This window comes from Ovis canadensis, chromosome 24 (genome assembly GCF_042477335.2).
Source record: "Ovis canadensis isolate MfBH-ARS-UI-01 breed Bighorn chromosome 24, ARS-UI_OviCan_v2, whole genome shotgun sequence".
Classification (NCBI taxonomy): Eukaryota; Metazoa; Chordata; class Mammalia; order Artiodactyla; family Bovidae; genus Ovis; species Ovis canadensis.
Genome location: NC_091268.1, coordinates 16,955,601 through 16,978,903, shown reverse-complemented (window position 1 = coordinate 16,978,903; position 23,303 = coordinate 16,955,601). Strand labels below are relative to the sequence as shown.

At 60.7% G+C, this 23,303-nt stretch overlaps 1 protein-coding gene, 1 long non-coding RNA gene and 1 other non-coding gene across 6 annotated transcripts; 2 read left to right on the top strand and 1 right to left on the bottom strand.

Moving 5' to 3' along the window:
* Positions 1–198: 198 nt before the first annotated feature.
* Positions 199–17,625, bottom strand: TRAF7 (TNF receptor associated factor 7). 4 transcript variants are annotated; one of them, XM_069570745.1, is made up of 21 exons: positions 17,416–17,625; positions 10,252–10,367; positions 9,934–9,991; positions 8,357–8,448; positions 5,759–5,875; positions 5,288–5,380; positions 5,113–5,146; positions 4,397–4,580; positions 4,157–4,291; positions 3,341–3,558; positions 3,191–3,264; positions 2,967–3,015; positions 2,765–2,892; positions 2,487–2,569; positions 1,843–1,882; positions 1,605–1,721; positions 1,406–1,528; positions 1,153–1,272; positions 934–1,065; positions 731–850; positions 199–564 (listed from the first exon to the last, which is right to left on the bottom strand). In XM_069570745.1, the coding sequence occupies exons 2-21, from the start codon at positions 10,327–10,329 to the stop codon at positions 550–552; spliced, it is 2,010 nt and encodes a 669-aa protein (XP_069426846.1). In that variant the 5' UTR covers positions 10,330–10,367; positions 17,416–17,625; the 3' UTR covers positions 199–549. The 4 variants fall into 4 exon arrangements, with proteins under 4 accessions (XP_069426846.1, XP_069426848.1, XP_069426849.1 ...); XM_069570747.1 differs by having other exon boundaries at positions 4,163–4,291; positions 17,416–17,551; XM_069570748.1 differs by lacking the exon at positions 17,416–17,625 and adding an exon at positions 12,326–12,923 and having other exon boundaries at positions 4,163–4,291.
* Positions 17,626–17,704: 79 nt separating this feature from the next.
* LOC138429338 (uncharacterized) lies at positions 17,705–21,244 on the top strand. Its single transcript, XR_011252776.1, has 2 exons — positions 17,705–18,152; positions 18,356–21,244. It is a non-coding gene; the product is annotated as an uncharacterized lncRNA (long non-coding RNA).
* Positions 18,193–18,275, top strand: LOC138429822 (small nucleolar RNA SNORD60). The gene has a single exon (XR_011252910.1). It is a non-coding gene; the product is annotated as a small nucleolar RNA SNORD60 (small nucleolar RNA).
* Positions 21,245–23,303: the final 2,059 nt, after the last annotated feature.

The window sequence follows — 23,303 nt, the reverse complement described above, 5'->3', positions numbered from 1 at the left end:
GGGGGGTTGCATATTGGGGTAAGTGGGGGGCTTGCCTGTTCCTGGCAGGGGGAAGCAGCCACCAACAGGACCACATCCTGGGGTTGTCAACAGGCACCTCTGTGGTCCCTGCCCAGCTTCCCTCCCGCTGGCCAGTGCCTGTGCCCCCGCAGCATGCTCAGGTGTCCCCCATCCCCGAGGACCATCCCCACTCAGAACCACAGTCTGTGCAACTTTTATTTCAATCAAGAAGTAATCAAATCTATGTACAGTCTAAAAACAGTGTAGAAAAGGTGAGTAAAAAGGCCCACAGTCCATCTGGAGTGAGGATGGAGGTGGGGCTGGCGAGCGTCGTACCTGGCACCCAGACAGGCTGGGCACTGTCCTGGCAGTGACGGTGCCAGGGCCAAGCAGAGGGAGGCTCACTGGGCACAGGGCAGGGAGGGTACTGCCTGCCTGGCTGAGTCCCCACAGGGCAGGCAGAGACCCCAAGACCAGTCACGCGGCCCACTGGACTTAAGACAGTCCTAGGTCAGGCCCAGAGGAAGCCGAGAGCCGGCGTGGATTCTGTTAGCAAGTCCACACCTGCAGGGGGAAGACTCCATTTCAAGTGCCACTTTGGCCATGCAGCCCCCAAGCCAGCTGCCATCCAGACCCGCCCCCAGCTGCCCGGGCTGCCAGTTCCCACCCGCCTCCCTCGCTCCCACTTCCCCACGCAGCCCCTGCGGATGGCCTGAGCCATGGTGCTGACCTTCACAGTGCTGTCCACGGCTCCGGAAAAGAGCCGGCCCCGGGACACGGCCAGCGCGGTCACACTGCCCTGGTGACGCAGCAGAGTCTGCGTGCAGATCATGTTGTCCATACTCCAGACCTGGGGACACACGGGACATGAGGACCGCCCAGGCCTGGCACCCGTCCTGAGCTGCCCCCTCCAGGCACTCGGCCATCTCGTACCCTGAGAGACCGGTCATAGGATGCGCTGAAGACTTTGGTCTGGTCTGGCGTCGAGATGACTGCCAGGGCGTACACGGTACCAACATGGCCCGTCAGGGTCCGCACCTGCTCCTTAGACTCGATGTCCCATACCTGGGGGGCGGCACCGGCAGGTCAGAGGCACAGATGGGGGCAGACAGGGGCCCAGAGTCAGACGCCGACCCCTGCGTTTGCTCTTACATGGATGAGGTTCTCGTAGGTGCCACAGACGATGTGGTGATTGGTCACGGCAATAGAGTAGACACTGCCGCCAGACGTCTGCAGGACGTGGATGCAGTCAAGGGTCCGGATGTCCCAGATCTACGGGCAAGTGCGGGCCACTTGGTCCCCGGCCAGGCCGCCCACTCACGACCCAGAGTGCACGTGAGGGTCTCCCTGTGCCGGCCCAGTGGGGGCAGGGCAGACAGAGCTGGTTTGGGGTCGGGGGGCCCACCTTGATTGTCTGGTAGGAGCCGCTGTACAGGTAGCTTTGGGCGGCCACCAGGGCTCGCACCCAGTGGTTGAGACCGGTGAGCTCCTTCTTCAGCTTCAACTCGGTGCCCACGATGTCCCAGACCTGTGGGAGTGGCCGTGAGCGCAGGCCGGAGGGGCACACACTGGCACCGGCATGCACACACACCTCCCGGCCTGACCTTGATGGCCTTCAGGGAGCCACTGAAGAGCATGTTGTGTGATGACACCAGTGTGCACACCGGGTTGTCGTGGGCCCGGATCGTGTTCACTTTCTGTAGGTTCTGGATGTCCCATACCTGGTGGGAGACAGGCGCGAAGCCTGAGGCCCTGCTGAGCCCAGGCCCCAGTGGCACAGATTGCCTGGGGCTCTCAGGCACGCGTGGGGCCCGACCCCGCCAGCCCGCCGGCCCCACTCACAATGATGGTGCAGTCGGCCGAGCCACTGTACAGCTTGCATCTGGGGAAGCAAAGCCAGGGTGTCAGGGCGCAAGAAGACAGCACCCCTGCTGATACCGCCCTGGCCGGGCCAAGAGAGCACTAGCCACCGGAAACCAGAGGCCTGGGCTGTTGCTAGGACCGCTACCGCTTCCTTGAGCCCAGCGTCGGTCTTCCCACCTCAGCGAGAGGACCTTGGACACGCCTGCCTGGCAAGCGTCTGACAGCTGAGCCGGGAGGTAATTACCCTCGTTAGCATTGCTGGCAGTCAAGCTGTTGCTTCCTGTGCGCCAGCATCTCACACGCACACACACACTCACGCCCACAGCACACAGCCTCATGACACGTGCCAGGAAGGACGGTCTACAAGGGGCACTCTGGGCTAGGGGGTGGCTGGGCCTGCCTCCCCTCCGGTCCTGCCTGTCCTTGGCCACCTGAGGCTCTCCGGGGTCAGGGCTCTGCTCAGGGAACACACAGCGTCAGAGACAGAGGCCCCACGTACCGCCACCCATGACTCGGCCCTGCTCAGGGTCCCAGGAGTGGCAGACAAAGTCACGCTACGACACATGCAGCCACAGTCCATGTGGGCCCTGTGCTCAGTGGACACACATGCGCCCTGGACTCACCCCTGGATGCAAAGGGCCAGCACGATGCCGTCATGGCCCTCCAGAGTCTTCTGGCACTTGTAGGTGGTACATGTGTCCCACACCTGCAGAAACCAGGGTCAGGCCAGATCCCAGCAGGACCAGCCCAGTGGCAGGGGACACTATGGCACGAATGATGTGAGCATGGGGGAGCAGAGAAAGCCCTGTCCATGGGCAGGCCTGGAGCTGGCAGAGTTCGGCGTGCCATGCCCAGCCCTGCTGCTCCAGGCTGCCCGGGCCCTGGGCAGGCCCCTACCCACCTTGATGGTCTTGTCAGAGGAGCCGCTGAAGAGCAAGTCCCCCATGGAGTAGACGCAGAGACACCAGACGGGGCCCTGGTGGCCCACAAACGTTCCCTTGCATTTGAAGATCTGCTGTGGGTCATAGGCTGCAGAGACAGGAGGTATGAGGGGTCTGGGGGCCTGGGGACCACGGGGTGGGTGGCAGGGGGCCCACACTCACAGCCGAGGATGCCCATGTTCAGCCGCGCGTTGATGTGGGACAGCTCGTCCTGCGGGGCCAAGAGCAGAGCAGAGCGTGGGGTGGGTGGGGCCCCAGTGGCCTTTCCTACCCAGGCAAGGGCCCCCAGCATAGACACCTAATCCTGAGTGGGAACAGGCCTCCTGCTGGGACCCACCCCACCCGCTCCCAGTACCCGGCCCCGCCCGTGGCCCCTGCCCGCTCACGTTCAACATGGACGCATCCCTCCGGAACTCCATGAGGTCCTCGCTGAGCTTGCTCTGGTTTTCGTCCAGGACATCTGAGCGGCAGGGCAGGGGGTGTCAGGGACCCAAAGGCAGGGCTGAACCCCTGCGCCCCCTGGGCCGGGCTCTTACCGAACTTGAGCTCCAGGCTCTTCTCCAGCTGGTCGATCTTCTCCGAGAGCTTGCCCAGCATGGAGCGCAGGAAGGCGATCTCCTGGTCCTTCTGGGCCAGCGCCACGTGCATCTCATGGAAGCGGTCGTCTGTCTGCTGCAGGAACTCCTTCAGGCCCTCGAAGCGGCACGTCTCCAAGTGCGCCTCGTACGTGTCCTGGTTCCCGATGAACGTGCACCTGGAAGGACGGGACAGCTGTCCTGCCCACCGGCCCGCCAGGTGGGCCCTTCCCTCTGCCTCTCCAGCCCAAAGAGTCTCCCACAAATCCCACTTCTATGCCGGGCCACTGCCCTGCGCATAGCCACTCGCCCACCACCTGTCCTGCCTCCCCCAGCCATCCAGCCGCTGCACTCCGGCCCAGAGCTCCTCCAGGGCCCGCTCCCCCTCACTGGCTTCCGCCCCGAAGAGCCAGCTGCCGCCTCCTCTGCCGGCCCCTCTCCCCTCTGCCCTCAACTCGCTGCTGCTGGTCCAACTGCCGGAAGCCCTCTCCCAAGTTCAGGCCCGGCTTGTGCCCTCTCATGCATCAGTCCCCAGCTCCCCGGGCGCTGTGTCCCCATGGGGCTCGGGTCTCCTCCTCGGCACCTGTACCTCGGTTTGTAATTACAGAGTCGACAGTGTGGCTCCCGCTAAGGCCGTCTCCCCAGTGCCCGGTACTCAGGCGGATCTCAGCCAAGGTTTGCTGAAGGAGGGACCGTGAATGCCAGCCCAGGCCTGCCGCCCCCCGCCCACCCGCCCCCGCCCAGGGCGGCCCCTTGCGCCCACCCCCGCCCACTCACCCGTACTTGGAGTGGGGACACTTGATGTGCTCGCACTCCTTGAGGTGAGCCTCCAGGTTCATCTTGAGGAGGGGTGGACAGCTGGGGTTGTTGGGGCAGCGCACAGGCCTGTAGTCACAGCTGCCCTCGTGGTCCCTGGAGGGGCGGCCGGGTGGCACGGCATGGGGGCTGAGTCCCCAGAGGCCCCAGCTCTTGGGGGCCCCAGGGGGGCGGGGACTGGGGGCAGACAGGGGCCCTTACTTTCGAGCGCTAAGCTTGATGGTGAAGGGGCACCCTCGGGGGTCCACCTCGAAGACGGAGGGCTTCCCGCCCCCCGCCGCCCGACAGCCGTGCCTGCAGTGGATGAAGAGCTCGCCGATCTGCTCGGCCACCGCGATGTTGTTCACCACCACCGTCAGCTTGGCGTTGTCCACGGGGCACTTCTCTGGGGGGGAGGGCACGCTGACCCCACAGCCCGCCCAGCCAGCCCCGCCCCGGGGAGAGCATGCCCTGGTGGGTGGCGGGCCTGGAGCCTGCTCCCCTGCCGGGTGGGCTGAGCCTACACCGGGGGCCTCATCCCCTCATCTACCTTCCCCTCTGGGGCTCCCAGGACAGGAAGGGACGCTCGGCTGGGCCACCAGGGATGACCACTGGGTGAGCGGTGGCAACAGAGGCCTCTTAGTGGACCCAGGAGTCTGGAGGAGTGCCGGGGGGCTTGGGACAGAGCATGGGAAGGGCCAGCGGCTAAGGCCTGAGTCCACAAGGCCGGCAGCCCTGACAGCGGGCGCTGCACCCAGGGGTCTCGCCCACGCCTGCTGCGGGGAGGCCCCGAGCCTGGCCTGAGCGCTGGCCCGGGAACTGCCGGTGGCAGAGGGTTAGGGGGCTCCATCAGAGCTGGGCCCCAGGCGGACCTCCCCAGAGGGACCTCCCCACCACTGGGGACCTGGGTGGCCAGGCCTGGGCTGAGAGGGTCCTACCTGACTTCAAGGCGCATCTTCGGCAGAAGGTGTGCTGTGGGGACAACGGGCAGGTGGGGGCGCGGCCGCAGGGACCCCACCCCTCGCCCACTGCAGAGGGCACGTGCTGGGCGGCCAGACCGGGCGCCCCAAGGTTCGGGGCTCCCGGAGCACACAGGCCGGGAGGGCAGCTCACCCCACACGTGGTGATCACGGGGTCCTTGAACACACCGCAGCAGAGCTGGCAGCACAGCTTCACCGAGGGCTGCTCGGCGAACACCAGCGGCTCCTGGGACCAAGCAGGGTGGGGTGAGGGGCCCCGGGGCTGCGGGCACCCAGCTCCCGGTCCCGCCGGCCGGGCTGCCCTCCTGGGGCGAGAGCACCTCGGCTGCGGTGTGTCCTGAGGAGAGCCTGCTGAGGTCTAGGGCTTGAGGGGACTCATGTGGAGAGGCCCTCCAGCTGTGCCCACCCTCACCCTAGGATGCAGACCAGAAGGGGCCCCAGGTGAGCCCTCCCTTTCCTGCCAAAAGCTGGTCCTTGGGCAGCCCCTGGAACTGGGAGTGAGAAGAACGTGCCTGGGGGACCCAGCCTGGGCCCCCGGGTCCCCGATGTGGACCTGTGTGGATAGGGGGCCTGAGGGGAAGGGGCCCCCACCGGCCACACCTACCGGCTCCTCCTCCTCCTCCGGCAGCGAGAACGTGGAGCGGAGGGACATGCTAGACTCGGAGTGCAGGGAGCGCACGGAGATGGCCGAGTCGGAGCGGCGAGGCGTGCTGATGGGGGGCTGCGGGCAGGGGGGCGACCATCAGCCGGCGAGACGGCCAGGCCCGGACCCCCAGCCCAGCGGGCGCCCGCCCAGTCCCCAGCGTGCCGAGGGCGTGAAGCTGGCCCCGCAGTCCTGGCCCTGCAGTCGGGACTGCCGCTCACATCTGCCAACTTTCTTTGTGTAAATGGAGAGACTTCCTGCTATTCAATTCTACGAGGACACGCTCGGCCTGCTTCCTGCTTCCCGTGAGGGAATGTGGGCCACAGAGGGGGCACCTCCACCAGCCAATCCTGGGGCGGGGGCGGCCACAGCCCCCAGACTGCCAGAGGGAGGGGCTGGAAGGCTGGCTGTGGGGCTCCAGGGGCCCAGGGGCCGTCCTGCCCGGGGACAGTAGCCCAGGCCAGGGAGGCTCCCAGGGGAGGGTGGACACCCCCACCAAACCCCAGCCCAGCTTCTGAGAGCAGGGAGAGGGGCACAGGTGCTGGACTCTGCCTGAGCCCCCAGAGACACAGAGAGGGGTGTGCCAGGACAAGGGGCACCGTCCCTTCTTTCCCTCAGGGCCCAGAATTCTCCAGGAGAGATCCTACGAGAGCAACTGCTCCAGTCACTCCCATGCTCCTCTCTCACTCTCCTGAAGCCTCATTCAAGAGCCATAAACCGCCTGCCTCCACGCTCAGCCCACCGGCCCCTCTGGGCCCAGCCCCCTCTGGGCCCAGATGCCTCCTTCTGAGCCGCGGGGGGTGCGCGGACTGTTGGAAGGGTCCCCTCCCCACCAGCCCGAGGCACGAGACCCCTGTGGGCCCAGGGAGGCTGGCCGGGTAGTGTCAGGGCCCGGCTTCCTGGCGTGCGGGCGGCAGAGATCCATGTGCCCAGCGAGCCCACAGACGGGCACCTCCCTCACCAGGGCAGCACCCAGCAGCCCAAGTGGCACGTTTGCATGGAAAGGCCACGTGAGGAGCGAGAGGGGAAAGTCAGAGGAAGTGAGTCAAACCATCCCCAGGGCAGCAATGGAAACCAGAGGGCAAGAACAGGTCCAGGCGGGAGCGGGGCCAAGCGCGCAGGCTGGCTGGGCTCTCTCTCCCTGGCCGCCTGCCCGCTGTGGGGACCCCACTCCGCCTGAGTGCAGGGGCAGCTGCAGGCCTGGGCCGGGGGCAGGGCCTGGGAAGGCCTGGCTCCTCAGGGCCAGCAGCGGGCGTGGCCTGGGGCCTGGCAGCCGAAGACTTGGCATCCAGGTGGCCGTGGCTCCGGGCCCTCACAGCACGCGCCCACATCCCGAAGCCACCGAAACCCAAGGATTTCAGACACCACAGGGGATCCACTGTCCTCACGGCCCAGCTGGGCAAGCGGGCCTACTGCTTCCAGCCTTGCTCCATGAACACGTCACGGGCCCTGGGCATGTCACAGGCCCTGGACACGTCACAGGCGCCAGACACGTCACAGGCCCCGGACACGTCACAGGACCCAGGCATGTTACAGGCGCCAGACACGTCACAGGCCCCAGGCATGTTACAGGCGCCAGACACGTCACAGGCCCCAGACATGTCAAAGGCCCCGGACACGTCACAGGCCTCAGACACGTCACAGGTCCCGGACACATCACAGGCCCTGGGCACATCATAGACCCCAGATACAGAGGCAGGCAGAGCCCAGGGGAGGGGGTGAGTGCTTGGGGAGGGCCTAGTGCCGTTCTGGGCACATGAGTGTGTTTTTTGAATAATTAGAAATACTTTGTTTCTCTCTATTAAACAGAAAACAAAGGCTGGCCACTGAGGAGTAAGCTTGGGTGCTGGGGGGCTAGCAGGGCTGGCCAGCTGGCCAGAGGGACGTCCAAGGGAAAGCAGAGGCAGCCCAGAGAAGTGGGCGAGGGTGAGGGCCTGAGGCTGACTGTGCCCCACGCCCGCTACCCGGGCCCACCTTTGCTTCCCCCTGCAGCCCCGGAGCCTGGCGAGGGGCCAGTGGGCAGACTGGCAGGGAATGGCCACTGTGACCCTGGCCCCACTGCCTGGGCTCCAGCCAGCTCCAACTCTGCCCCAAACCCCTAAATCGGTAACCCCCCCCAGGGCCTGTCCACACTTCCCCACCTGCTGACTCCTGTCTCTGGTCAGGACCCCCAGGCTCAGGGCCCCTGCCTGCACCCGGCAACCCACACACACAGCCTCCACCCAGCAGAAGAGAAAGCTTCAAAGATGGGGATCAGACCTGGTCACGCTCCTGAATGAACCTTCCGTGGCTCCCACCACCCCCACATGATGGAGTCAAACACCCAGACCTGCGGACGCTGCACCCCCCAGCCCGGCTGCCCCTCGCCCCTCTGGAAACCTAGCCATAGGGGCCCAGGTCTCGGGGTGTCGCTGTGCTGGACCCCTGCCTCACCACTCTCTCCACCCTCACCCCTGAGCTCAAGGAGCTCCCTGCAGCTCCTCCCGGGCCCCGGGAGGGAGGGCCTGGCGAGAGTGAGGCCCGCTCCCAAGGGCAGAGAGGAGCATGGCGCAGACCTACCATGCTGTCCTCCTCGTCCCGCGGGGAGTAGGCCAGGGAGCTGGAGGAAGAGGGTGTCCTGCGGTGCTGTTTGTATGTGCTGGTCCCATCGGCTGCAAAGAGAAAGGACCACGGTGGGCCGTGCAGGGAGGCCGGACCGCCAGGGAGGGCTGCGGATGCCCCTGCTCCTGGGCCAGGCGGGGGCCGCCCCGGACAGCCCCAGCACTGAGCCTAGAAGGCCCCCGCCCCCGCCCTGCCGCACCCAGGCAGAAAGGTGTGCAGCCCCTCAGCTGGTGCAGCAGCCTGGTGGTCCAGGCCCCTCTCTGCCCACCTCCTCCCGCCTGTCACCCCAGCTACCCAGAGAAGGCACTGGTCAGGGGTCCACGTGGGAACAGGGATTCCCCTCTGAGTTGCCGCAGGCAGCAGCCGGAGGCACACAGTGGCCCCCACTGGTCTCCGGCCCAGCCGGGCCCAGACATCACAGCAGCCCCCAAGGCATGGGTGCACAATCCAGGCTTCAGTGGGCTGCCCTGTGAGTGGCCGTGGGTCCCTGCCTGTAATCAGACCGCCTGGGCAGGGCAGCTGGTCAAGCCTGGGCAGGGCAGCTGGTCAGGCCTGGTCGCTGGCTCTGCCCCGCCCCGACACTGAGGGGGTACTGGGTGGGACAGGCCCCGTCTGCCTCTGCCCGGGAGCTCTCCTCCGCCAGGGCAGTGTGCCCTGCAGCTTCTAAAGGCAGATGAGAAATCAGGGACCCAAGAGACGCGGGTAGGGGAGGATGCGAATTTGCTTTTCCCTCAGAAAGGAACATCTGAGGAAAAAAAGAGGACTCTTTCAGAGCCCCCCGGGGCAGGGGGGTCACTCGGCAGGAGAAAGGAGCCTGGGTGAGCAGACGTATGCAGTGGGCTGGGGGCCCCGCCACCAAGTGTATCCAGAGAAAACCCTGGAGAAGCAGCTAAAACACTACTTTAATCAGCAGCTGGTGCACCCTGAGGTGGGGCTTCCCACTAGCTCAGTGGTAATGAACCTGCCTACACGCAGGAGCCACAGCAGACATGGGTTCAAACTCTGGGTGGGGAAGACTCCGTAGAGGAGGGCACGGCAACCCACTCCAGTGCTCTTGCCTGGAGAATCCCAAGGACAGAGGAGCCTGGTGGGCTACAGTCCATGGGGTCATGGAGTCGGACACGGCTGAGGCGACTTAGCACACGCGTGTACCGCGAGGAGGGCAGAGCCCTGAAGAGGCAGAAGGACGAGCAGTCCTGCCCGGAGGGGCCACGTGCAGTCTCCAGGGAGGAGGCTGCGCCTTTGTGTGCTGGTTCCTCCCCACCTCCTGGACACATCCCGCTGGGGGCTCCCCAAGGGACCGGACTCCAGGAAGGAGCCCAGCAGTCTGTCCTGCCACTGTCCCCGAGCCTGACCCTAAGAGCCTGGGCTGGGATGAGTCAGGGGTCACTTGATCAGGGATGGGGTGTGAAGTGGTGCCCACCCAGAGAGGCGGCAGGCAGGGCTCCGCGAGGAGGTGCAGGGGGACCTGGGGGCAGGCAGCGGGATGGTGGACTGCTTCCCCGGCCCAGGCTGGTCTGGGCTCCCGGGCTCACCTTTTGTGATGGTGGTGACAGCTGAAAAGGCAGGCCCAAAGGTGGTTTCCATTCTGGTCTGGAGAGAGAATGAATGTGACTTGGCCCCGACCCCGCAGAGGATGTGGACACACACGTGGATATGGGCTGACACACTGTCCCACTAAGGACCCCGTGTGCACACACACTCACAGACACACCAATCACACACATGGCATGGCCCACCCGAGGGACCTCCAGGGACGGACTGGGTGTTCTGGAAAGCCCCCCGGGGCCCTGGGTGTGTGGGATGGGCTCGGGGCGTGCCCAGAGGCAACCCTCCCCGGGGTTGGCCCTCACCCCCGCGGTGTCTGGGGTGGGAAGGTTGCTCGGCCCCCCGGAGAAGCGGTTGTAGCGGGCGCCCTTGCCCGAGCTCATGCTCTAGAGCGGCATCCAGGCTCCTCGGGTGGCGTCCCCTGTGGGCAGAACACAGATACGGGGCTCCAGACGGCGGCCCAGGCCCCGCTCGTTGGCAGAGCTGCTCTGGCAGGCCTGGCTCGACCACCAATCCCAACAAGGGTGGGCTCCTGCAGTTGAGGCCCTCTCCCCTCCTGCCCGCCCCAGGTGTGGACAGGCCGAAGGAAAGGAGGCGGCCGGCAGGAGCTGGTGCTCAGTCCCACCTTGCTTCAAGGCTTAGCCCTTGGGAAAAGCCTGCCAGCTCTGCCCCCCAACCCGCCCCCTCACTCCTGCTCTGTCTGCTCCTCAGGGGCCAAGGCCAGGATGCTGCTGGGACCAAGGCTGGGCCAGCCTCAGGCTGTTTACCCACCAGGGCAGGTGTGGCCACACCCCAGGAGACCTGTTGGGTGGTGCCCCACCCCTCACCAGCCGCACCACACATAGAAAGCCCCTTCAGACAGGAGAGGAGCGCAGAGCTTGGGCTCTTGATCGTGTACAAGGGCTGGGGTAAGCAGGTAGCAGGGAGACAGTGCTGTGGGCATCACCCCCGGTTTCTGGGGACTCCCACCCGATAAGAGAGGAGCTAAGGTGGGCCCAGGGAGAGCTAGCCAGGCCTGGGTGTAAGCAGACCCCGTCAGCCGCCCACAGAGGATGTGCCCTCCGGGAGGGCATCTCCACTCCTAAGATAGTGCCCACCCTGACGGGGCCATCTGATGTGAAGAACTGACTCACCGGAAAAGACTCTAATGCTGGGAAAGATAGAAGGCAGGAGGAGAAAGGGGCGACAGAGGATGATGGTTGGATGGGATCACCGACTCCATGGACGTGAGTTTGAGTAAGCTCCGGGAGTTGGTGATGGACAGGGAGGCCTGGCCTGCTGCAGTCCATGGGGTTGCAAAGAGTCAGACACGACTGACTGAACTGAACTGAACTGAGGTGGCCATATCAGCAGACCCCACCCCCCCCAGAGCGGTGTGCCTGACGTCAGGACCTGCTGAGTCTGCAGCCAGGAACACCACGTCCCCCACGGCGGCCAGCTGTGTTGAGAGCCCTGCACAGGGAGGAAGGCCACATGCCCAGGCCCTATCACCAGGCCCGCATGAGCTCTACACCTTGGGAGACCGCCAGCACCCCTGGACACGCACCACGGGCTCATCACCCGTCGCTCGGCCCAGGCATCACGCCAGCATCAGGAACTGCTCTTCCCACGCTGCGGGGCAGACAGGGGCCCACCCGGTGGTCTGGGGGTCTTGCAGGACCCTGAGGCTCCAGGGGGAAGGACAACCCAGCCCCCCACGAGAAGGTGGGAAATGCTCTATGCCCCCCATGTGAGTCCAGCAGACAGCAAGGCACAGTCCAGTTGGTTCTGGCACTTTCCATGCCAGGCCCTCCTGACCTGGCCCATCCAGCGACAACCACGCCCCCCACAACGGCCAAGCAGTGTGTCCTGGGGCCCAACCCGGCAGGACAGCAGGGAGGGGTTGGCTCTAAAGCTCTCCTTATTTCTCCCCAGCTGCACCCCTCCCAAGACCACCTCTCGCCACTGGCCCAAGTTTTGAGACTCAGGCCTTGACACGGGGGCTCTCAGCCCCCACAAGTGGCACTGCCATGAGGCACCTCGCCCACCTGCAGGGCTCTGAGTGCCTGAGGGGGTTCCCCAGAGCTTGGCCAAAGCCTCCCCCTCCTGCCTGCTGCTGGCCCTGCTGTGACTCAAAGTGCTTGCCCCCCCCACCCAACCCCCCCTCTCTGTGGCTTGTTCTTTAGGGTTAACAGGGGCTCTGGAAGCCCACCTCCAGCGCCCCTGTGGGTCTCCCTGTTAAGAAGGAAGTCCTGGGGGCTGCCCTGCTAGGAGTAAGGCCACTGGGCCGTGGCTGCGTGAGGCCCAGCCAGCGCCAGCACTCAACCCATCCGCGCGAAGCGCTCCACCCCTTTGGGGAAACCCGCGGCTGGCGCTGGGAGGCCGCTGGCTGACACTGACCTGGATTTTACAATCATCTGCTCCCTCCGCTGCAAGCTCTCCGGGGCCACGAGGCCAGCTGCTGGCTGCAGAGAGCAGCGCCCACGGTCCGGGCGGCCGTGACCCTGGCAGGCGCTTCCCCCCGGGCCGCAGCCAGCCTGCCCGCCCCCTCCGGGGTGCCGGTTGCCTGAGCGCCTGTTGCGGCGGCGGTCTGGCTGTCCCGCTCCGAAGTGAAGTAAACAGAAAGGCACGCAGGAATCGCAGGCAACATGCAAATCAGCCGGAAAGTCCCCAGACAGCCAATAGGGTCAGGCGGGACGAAGACACAGGACCCGGCAGGGGACGGACGGGACAGGACTGGCCCCGTGAGCCGGGCTGAGAGAGGGAAGGACGGAGGGAATCACTTCCCGGTTCACGGGGTTCAGTGCACCGCCCAGGCCCTGGATGATGGGGGACCTTGGTCGTCCCGCCCACCCGTGCACCCTGGACGGTGGGGGTACTCTGGCCACCTGGTCCACCCGTGCGCCCTGGAGAGTGGGAGGACCCTGTCTGTTCCGTCCACCCACGCGCCCTGGATGGTGCGGGGAACCCTTCCGCCCCACCCACTCACGCACCCTGGAAGGTGTGCGGGGGCGGGAGGGAGAGGACTGTTGCCCCGCCCACCCTGCTCACCCCGCCCACCAGGAACGCTGAGATTGCTTCCAGAGCTTCTTGGAATTGAGCGAGATGCCACCCAGCCCGCCCTCAGACTGGCCCCCCAGAGACTGCATTTCGTAATAACAGTCCTCCCTAGTATCCTCTTCCTGGAGGCCAAAACCCCAGGAAAGCAAGAGCACAGGCCAGCCCGGGGGGTGTGCCCTGGCCCTGGGGGAGGAGGCCCCTTCCCCACCCCACAGTCCGCCTGAGGCTCATACACAGGCAGGACGTTGTTAACAGAGAGTGAGACAGACTCCTCACCCACGCCAGAACCTGGCCCTTGATAAACTGGGAAAAGCTGTGGGCTGGCAGACCAAGGAGACCCCACCCGGTGTGGGGGAGGGCCAGAAGCGTTCCCCCTCACCCTTCCTCCTTCCCGGCCAAGGCACCTCAGCACAGTCTGGGGGCTGGATTCAGAGATCTTATCCCTAAGAAAGGCCCCAGTCCTGATGGAAATGGGGTGTCCACCTGGGGTGAGGCTGGAGGGCCGGGAGACCAAGAACAGCCCTGCCCCTGCCTTGCCTGAGCTGAGGTCAACGCCCAGGGGTCCCTGGCCACCCACACCCATGTCTAAGGGTCTCCTGGGGCCTGGGGTGCACTTACTGCCCAATGAGGAACTAGCAGTTCACCGCAAATGCCCCAGTGCCTGAACTTCTCCATCCACCCGGCTTCAGGAAAGCCCCCCCGCCCACTCCTCTGATCAGCCCCCTTGGGAGGGAGCCCAGAGGGATCTGATGGGGTGTCCCCTTCAGGGGTGTGGGACATGATGCCCCTTCCCCTCGGGAAATACCCAGAGGGCTGTGGGGGCAGCCATGGTCAGCGGGGTGGCCAGACGAGGCCGAGATCTGCCTCCAGACAGCTGCTCTGACAGCCCAAGCAGGGGGTGTGCTCGGGTCCCCCGAACAGCACAGCACGTGCTGAGCCAGCAGGGGGTGGACTGGCCTCTAAACACCATCAAGCCACACACTTGATGCTGACTGCCCCAGGGAGGGGCGTGGGTGGCTCCGAGGAGCTCTGTGTGCAGCCTTGGCCTCACCTGCAGATCACACAGCCCCAGGTAAGTCCTGCCCCGGGGCCCCCTGGCCCAAGCCCAGGCCAGGCTGCCAAGTCCTATAGAGACAGGCCCGGTTGCCATAGCAAAGCTACACACACTTCCCATCATTGTTCCCTGTGTCTCCTTAATATGCTTTTTCCATCCCAGACAGGCAGGCTGTGACTGTCAGGGGTCCCCTTGGACCCCAGCACACCCTGGTCTGGGGCCTGCCCAGCTACCTTCCCTCCCAGCACTCAGCCCAGGCCTTTGCCCTCTCCTCTCCATCCTGCCCCTGGCACCCACAGCCCAGACTCTGGAGGTTTCAGAGCTGCTGAAGACACCTGCTGTGGCCTGCCCTCCCCAGGGCTCTGCCCCCTTGCCTCCTCCACCCAGCCTCCTCGCCTTTCCTGTCCAGGGGCAGCCTCTCCAGCCTGCCCATCCCTCCTGCACCACAGCCCAGCCTTAACCTCTACTTGGCAATGGAAATGCCTTCCCGTCCCCACCTGCCCTGGGGGGCCAGCCTCACCCCCCCAATCCTTTCTTCCCCATATGAGAGGACCATGTATGAAGTCAGGGCCTGGCCCAGCCTGGGGGACAGCGCAGGGAAAGAATGTGCTGGAAAGAGGTGGGATTCATCTTCCTCTCTCAGTGTCCAGCTGCAGGGCCGCTTTTTCCTGCCCACACCCTCCCTCCACCTCAGGGCCCAGCCAAGCCCCAGTGGCTGTCCTAAATCAGGGTGTCTAAACTCGTGGAGACAGGCCCGGGGCCTCGACCTAAGAGCCAAGTGGCTGGTGGCCCCTGGGCCCCGTGTGCACCTTCAGGCTCCCCTGGCCGTTGTCTCATGGCTCCCTGTGTGGCTTCTGTCTCCTGGTTTCCTCCTTCTTGCTTCCCAGTGGAAGTCGGGAAGGGCATGTAGGCCCTGGGCCAGATCTGGGTCTGGAGGTGACCAGCTCAGCCCTCAGGCACACCCCTCCAGTCCTGGTTTCTGCTGGGCTGCTCCTCCTTGCTCCTGGGGGCTGCTGGAAATGTCCATCCCCCAAAAGACTGTCAGACAGTCCACTTCCTCCTGCCCAGGCGGCTAAGGGCTAGGTGTGCACAGTGACGCCAGCACCAGCCCCACCTGACTCGACACTCCCGAGGAGCGACCATCTCTCCTGACTCAGGGCTAGCACACGGGGACACTGAGGACACCAGCTGAGAGGGATTGGTGGGTCCGTCTTCATGAGTCCCCCCGCGTGAGCCAGCTAGAGGCCTGAAAGGCTGGGTGCCCACCCACGAGTGCCAGGCTCGGGGAGACCTGAGTTCAAACCCCACCTCTGCCACTTGGCAAGTGTGCAACTTTGGGCAAGTTGTGTGCCTGCCTGGTCCTCAGCTTTCTTCACCCGTTAAATGGACTGGCTACACCCAAGCCTGGAAAGAACTGTGAGAGATGCATGTGAGTTAGCAACGAAGGCTCCACTGACATCAGCTCCTTCTTGAGAACTGAAAACAGAAGCTGCAAGGTCACCACAGGCACAGCCAGCCAGCAAGAGGTCAGGGCCGAGGCTGACCAAAGTCCTGTTCCTTCTGCTTCCTCTGTGGCGGCCAGCAAACCAAGGGGCCCCACCTTGCAGGTAAACCAGCCCCTCCCCAAGCCAGCAAGAGGCTGGATCATCGTGTCTGGGCAGCCGAAGCCTCCAAAGTGGCTCAGGCCCTTCAGTCACATCCTCCTCCATTTCCCAAACTGCCTATTCCTTTGTCCAGCCAACTGGCCAAGATTCACACCCGACTCTGGAGAAACCAGGAGCCGGGGTGCGGGGAGCAGGCGGAGAGGAGGCAGAGGATCAGAAGTACCACTGAGCTGCTCAACCTGCCAGAGGCATTTTTCTGGGGGTTCCTGTCCGCCCTTAGGCAATACAGAAGACTGTGATCTTTTCCATTTGTTTCCAGGGAGGTCATGACACACAACCATAGTGGAGTCACTCCACAGAGAACCTCAGCTCAAGCTCCTCCTTCCTGGCTGGGCTCTTATCAGCCAGTAGCCCATGTCCCGGCTCTCCCTGCTCCGAGGGAGGAGGGTCTGGCTTCCTGGAGGCAGTGCTGTAATAGCATGCAGACACCTTGAGACACAGAGACTAGGGTTTCCATAGAAAAGCTTGGATGCCCAGAGCAGTACGAGGAGGGGATTTACGACAAAGAGAAGAAGAGGTGTGGGAAGGGAGAGACCCAAAGAAATGAAATGTGGAAGAGAGATGCCACATGCTTGCCAAAGGCTGGGGGTGGGCAGCCCCCAGGAGAGGGGGCCTGCGTGTAGATGAGGAGAGGTCTGAGGGATGGGAGAAGGGGACACTGATGAGCAGCACAAAGCTCTAAAGCAAGGGACATAGCACAGTGGGTGGAAACCCTCCCCCTGCAAGAGCAGGACCCCAGACTCAGCCCCAGCTGACCGTCCTGACCTGGCTCAAGACAACCTGGCCCAGGCAGCCAAACCCAAGTGAGGATTAGAAGAGGAACCGCCCCCGCCCCCCCCGCCCCCCCGCACCCCCCCCTCCCCCCCCCGCACACAATCCTACCTGACGCCTACTCTCCTGTGCTCGAGTTCCCCAACAGCCTCCCTTGTGAGCACCACGCAGCCTCCATCCTGCACTCTGGCCTGGCCTTACCACTTCACCTCTCACCCCATCGCCAGAACCTGCTGGCATCCTCTGAGCTTTTTTATCCTGGGCCTTTGCAGTCCTTTTTCTCTGCCCAGCACGCTTTTCCAGCAACTTCCCAGGACAGGCTGCATGCTGGAGGTGCCCCTCCTCAAGCCTGTCTCTTTCTCAACGCCCTGCTTCTTTCTGTTTTCCATAGCACCTGTCACAGATCCCCATGGCTATGTCTGTGTATTGTGGGGGACCCCCGATCACCGGTTCTGAAAAGAGGGGACGCTTGGAAATGGCTGGAGACATTTTTGGTTGTCACACCGGGGGCGAGGGAGGCTACTGGCATCTGGTGGGTGGAGCCCAGAGACAGTGATCAACACACCACAAGGCACAGCGGGCAATGACGATGGGCACGAAGTGCCAAGAGGGGCGAGGCTGAAAAATCCTCCTAGAGAAGAGTACAGGAGAACTGGGATCTCGCTCTCCGCAGTCTCCCCGCGCCTGTTACAGTGCTGGGCACCCGGCGGCGAGCCGTAAACGGAGGAAGAAGAAGCGAATAAAGAAAAGAATGGAGGAGAGAAGCAAGCGATGGCCCAGCTGACAGACAGACAAACGCACGGACGAGGGAAACCCCGGCGCGCCTGAGCCCCGCCCCCCAGGCCCGAACCCTTCCCGGGGCCCCAAACGCCGGGCCCCTCGCTCCACCGCGCGGACCGAAGGCGCGAGCTCCGGACCCGGCACGCCGCGCGGACACTCACCCGCCCGTGGACGCTCGAGAACGGGAGCACCACCCTCTCGCCTCATCGTGGCCCCTCGGCCGCCGGCCGGGGAAGGGACGGGCCGCGAGCCGGAAGCGCACCGGCGCGCTGCCCGCCGGGAATTGTAGTTCCCCAGCTCTCGAGGCCCCAGGCAGCCGCCTTCCCCTCGGCTCTTCAGGAACTACGACTTCCGGCGGCTTTACGTCGCAGGGATGGATTGGTGGCTTAGGAATCACTCTATTTTGCAGGTCGGGCTCTGATTGGCTGGGTTTATCCGTCAGTCACAGCTAGGTTCAATGGCCTCTGCAAAAGGGTGGGGCTTAAGGGGTCGGGTGCTGGAGCTCGCTCCCGAAAAAGATGCCAGGGCTCGGTTGGTGGAGACAGGAAGAGTAGAAAGAAGAGCGTATCAGCGGTGACGGGGGCGGATACTTCCTCCGGGATTGCCCAATTGCAGAGTTGGGACAGTTTCTATAAATGCTTGAGTTTCGCGGACTCGCGGTCTTTTAGGATCAAGCACGCGTTGGGGGATGTCTCTCTAAGTTCTCAGTGCTGCATTTTGGAGGGCGGGACCCTGGCCCGGCGGAGCCTGGGGAGGTGGCCCAAACTCGTTGGCCAACCTGGCCTCCGGGCTCCTCCGTCATCTCGAGTCCCCACGTTGATCTTTAGCTCTCTGCGCCCGTCTACTTCCCGCTCGCCCCAGTACCGTCGGAAGTCCGAATTGTTTCTGCTTCCCAGAGGTAAGACTGGACTGAGCCTGGCTTCCCAAATCCAATTTCGAGCCTGTGATGAATTGCTTTAATTTCTGACACCTCGTATGAAAACTGCACGTGCAGTCTGATTATATTGCAAGACTGAGGCTTTAGAGTGCCCCCACCGTGGAAGGCCCTGGGGATGAAAACACGTCTTGCAGGATAGAGCATGGGCTCTTTCTGACTTTCAGGACCGTCGGTGACCCGGCTGGAGACCTTGAGTTTAGCGTCTTTCTATGGGGCCTTGGTGCCCTGACGGGGATCCTTGGATTCCAGGTAAATCCAGGGCCTTTGCCAGCTGCGGCTGGGAAATGTCTGGCTTCTCTCTCTCTTCCCCCTTTCTGCCTCGCTTTTTTTCTAAGACTTCCCTCTTGAGAGGAAGGCTGGTGTTTCGTGCCTTTTGGGAAGATAATTTCTTGAACCTCACTCGCAAACTGTGCCTTGGTCAAACTCAATGCTATGTCCGGTAGAATTCATACGTCCCTTTAGGCATCATCAGGAACACAGGGTGAATGACTTGGGACCCTCCTGTTGCTCCTACCTCAGCCTCTGCCTTCGTGCCACCTTCTGTTACTCCAATTCCAGTTCCTCCAAGTTATTTTCATCCCCTCTGGGACCCCCTTCCAGCCTGTGCAGTGTATTCCCACCTGCAAGCACCCTATTGCCTGATCAGGTCCATGCAGCCCAGTCCCCAGGGGATATACTCAAGTATAGGAAGGTTTTCTAAAAATCCTTCACAGGCTGTCCCTGAAAGAGAACAGGGTTTTCTTCCTCTTAGATCACTTCCTTGATCTTTTTCAGTGTTAACTGGCTTTCAAATACTTTCTCATTCCTTCTAACAGTTTGACCTTTCTGCTCCCTAGGGTTAGTCCCCCTGAAACTAGGCCAAAACTCAGTTACAATTAGACCTACAAATACAAATGCCATAACTCCTAGAGGTGGCCTTTGAAGTATTTAGTGATGGAGAAGGAAAGGACTCACCATGAAAAAGCTAGGCCAAGGCTCAAACTAAGTAGATAGCCTTTGCTCTCGGCCATGCTGCATACATAACCTCAGGGCAACCCAAAGTGGGCAGGAGGGGTCAACCATCAGTCTGGAGGTGAGACCAACAAAATGGGTTTAAGTGTAAGCCAACCAGCCATTGGCCAGTGCGTACCAGGAGCTCCCAGGCCATGCCCAGTCTACACACAGGCCAGTCACTGGGGATGGGACTGCCCTTGGTAGCTAAAGAGGGGGGGCCCTTCTCCTGGGATAGCCATGCTGGAAGCCCAGGGATTCTGGTTGCTCCCCCACCACAAGATGTCTGTATCCATCAAGGAACCCCTGATGGCAGGTAAGAATTTTTTTTTTAATACAGGAGCCACTTTGTCCAGATTTCTCAGGCTGGGCCTTCTTCCTGGTGGCTAGCTGATGGAAGTCCTTGCCCCCTTCATGAGCCTCTCACATGCCTTTTGAGTTGAGTGTCCTACCCCACTATCAAGGAGAGACTTGGGCTCCCTCAGGACTACATGGCGGTTAGGAGGCCTTAAGCAGCCTCTAACCTTGACCCTGGCTAAAGCTGATCAACAAGAAGAGCAAGGGCCTGTTCCCAACCAGAGTCTACAAGCTGTGAACCCTGCATTTTGAGACGGAGGAGTCCTTGGAAGGCCATAAACGGCCAACCGGCAGAAACTCGCCTTAAGCCAAAAGCTGCTTACCCTAACTGACAATAGCCATAAGATTAGAGGGGAAAGGTTACAACCCTAAACAGATGTGTTCTTAAAACATAGGCTCTTGCTGTCGGAATCCAAGAGTCCCATTCTGTCACTTAGCCAAATGAGGGTTACAGGATGGTGTGAGACCTCAGCAGGAAGATGCAATGGTCCCTATACACCCCCTTGTGGCCAGTCCTTATAGAAGTCCCTGAAGATGCTATGTGGTTCACTCTGTGACCTTAAATCCCGGTTGATCCCTCACAATATCAGATTGCCTTTGAGTGGATTAACCCCAACTTGGACCAGAGGCAACAATGCACTTGGTGGACAGAAGTACCCACCATAGGCGTGTTGGGACATCAACACTTGCTTGCCCAAACCCTAAGAAAGGAACTAAAGAAGATATGCTAAAAGGGACTGTCCTACAGTCTGTAGATAACATGTTGATATGGAGGCTCAGATGAGAACGACATTGAAGTTTTTAGTTTCCTTCAAGCCCGGGGTTTAAATACATGGAGTATATTATAACCCCTGGAAATAGACAACTGTCCCAAGAGAGAAGAGCTATATTAGGCTTGAGTGCCCCTAAAGATGTTTTTTTGTACTTAAAAAATTTGCCCTCACTAAAGCTCCTGTTCAGGGTCTCTTTAAAAAGCCATTTTGTATCTGGCCGGAAAGGGAGGAACTACTCTGGAGGGTAGGGTTCTCATACAGAAGCTGGGAGACGTTCATCAGCCAATAGGCTATTTTTCCAAGCAACTGGATTAAGTGGCTCCAGGTTGGCCTGGCAGTAGCTGCTGCCAATTTGATTACTGGAGGAGGCTAACAAGTTTAACCTTTGGAAAGTGAAAGTCACTCAGTCTTTGTGATTCTTTGCGACCCTATGGACTATATAGTTCATGGAATTCTCCAGGCCAGAATACTGGAGTGGGTAGCTGTTCCCTTCTCCAGGGGATCTTCCCAATCCAGCCCAGATTCCCCCGCATTGCAGACGGATGCTTTACCAGCTGAGCCACCAGGGAAGCCCTAACCTTATCACTGTTGAAAATGTAAATTAGTGCAGCTACTATGGAAAACAGTATGGGAGTTCCTCCAGCTCCTGGGCACATACCCAGACAAAACAATTATTCAAAAAGATGACATGCACTCCTGTGTTCATAGTGAAGAGAGAAAAAACAGTTGCTTAAGTTTATTGCTGTGCTCACCACTCTGCTTCTGTGAACCAGCCTACTTACTGGGTCAGCCAAACTGCTTCGTGGGGAAAGTCGCTAGGACCCAGAATCCCATGCCATATAAAAGATAGCCAGAAGAAAGCCTGTGCACTCAGCCTCTGGACGCAACTCTGCGGAGTCCAGACAGGTGCTAAATAAACTGTGCTGTTCTGCATCTCCGAGTGTCACTTGTCTCTTTCCCTGCCATGGTTTCTGTAACAAGACATGGAAGCCACCTAAGTGTCCATCGACAGATGTGGTACATATATACAGTGGAACTAAGTCCTGTCCAACTTTTAGGGACCCCATTAACTGCAGCTCACCGGGCTCCGTGAGATTTCCCTGGCAAGACGACTGGAGTGGGTTGCCAATTCCTTCTCTGTAATGAGTTCTAAGCCAGCCTTTTCACCCCCAAGTGGCAAGTTCCTCTTCATTTTCTGCCATTAGGGTAGTATCTGCATATTTGAGGTTATTTCTCCTGGCAGTCTTGCTTTCTCCATGATCCAGTGATGGTTGGCAGTTCTGTTCTGCCTCTTTGAAACCCAGCTTGTATATTTGGAAGTTGTTGGTTCCTGTACTGGTTTTGAGCATACCTTAGCTAGCATGCTTATTTCACGTGCTACATGGTTAGGAGCAAAATCCTTCATCTCACAGTGGAATACTGTGTGCTCATTCGTGACCACATGAAGTGTGTAGCCCATGGGATATTCAGTCCTGTGTCTCCCAACTCTTTCAATGTTAATTGGCCATAAAGCATGAAACGCTGTTTACAGCAACGTGGATGGACCTAGAGATAGATGTATGATGGGATCACTTTGCTGTACACCAGAAATTAAAACATTGTAAGTCAGCTATACTTGAGTAAAAATTTTAAAGAACTTGCTACACCTTCAACCCTCCTAAACCCCAAGTAACAGTAACACATTAGGCTTGACAACAAAATCTGACCATGGACTGTCCCTGGAATTCTCCAGGGGATCTTCCCAACCCAAGTGTTGAGCCTAGGTGGATTCTTAACCAGCTGAGCCACAAAGAAGCCCAAGAATACTGAGTGGGTAGCCTATCCCTTCTCCAAGGGATCTTCTGACCCAGGATTCAAACCGGGGTCTCCTGCATTGCAGGTGGATTCTTTACCAACTGAGCTATCAGGGAAGCTCAGAGGAAGGAAACATTCAAAGTGCCATGCAGTTGTAGAGCATGTAAGAATCCCCTATAAAGTATGGAGCTGAGATATTGCGGCTTGAAAACAAGTAGCCACGATTCACTGCCATGGACTCCAAAAGGTCCCAGGTAGATCTCGTCAAGAAATTTGGAATTAACAAGGGAATGTTCCATGCAAGGATGGGAAGGATATAGGACAGAAATGGTAAGAATCTAACAGGCAGAAGAGGTGGCGAGAATACACAGAACTATACCAGAAAGGTCTAGTTAACTGGATAGCCAGGATGGTATTGCCACTCACCTAGAACCAGACATCCTGGAGTCAAGTGGAGAATAGGCATTACTACAAAGCTAGTAGAGCTGATAGAATTCCAGTAAGCTATTTCAAATCCTGAAATAATGCTGTGAAAGTGCTGCTCTGAATGTCAAGAAATCTGGGAAACAGGCAGCCACAGGACTGGGAATGGTCAGTTTTCATTCCAATCCCTGTGAAAGTTGCTCAATCATGTCCTACTCTTTGTAACCCCATGGACTATACAATCCATGGAATTCTCCAGGGGATCTTCCCAACCCAGGAGTCGAACCCAGGTCTCCGGCATTGCAGGTGGATTCTTTACCAGCTGAGCCACAAGGGAAGCCCAAAAGTAGTGCTAAAGAATGTTCAAACTGCAGCACAACTGCACTCATTTCACCTGATAGCAAGGTTTCAGCAGTACATGAACTGAGGACCTGGACAACCTGGGTTTCGGAAAGGCAGAGCAACCAGAGATGAAACTGCCGATAGTGGTGCCCCCAGGTCAGCTGGCCCAGTGGGATCTGTATCTCCTGGGTAGGCTTGGCACCAAGCACCTAGTACAGTTTTTGCCTCCACCAAAGCCTTTGGAAAGGCTTATACAACCATATTCAGTGGTGGGATCTCAAAACTGCACCAGAACCCCCGCCCAGGTGGACTGCTGAAGTGGCTTAATTCCACAGCAGTGCCCCAGGCCTGTACCCCTCCCAGACATCTATTTCTTTGTAGTCTGGATATAAACAAACTGCCCTCTTTAACAGACCACAACCCCTCTTTCCCA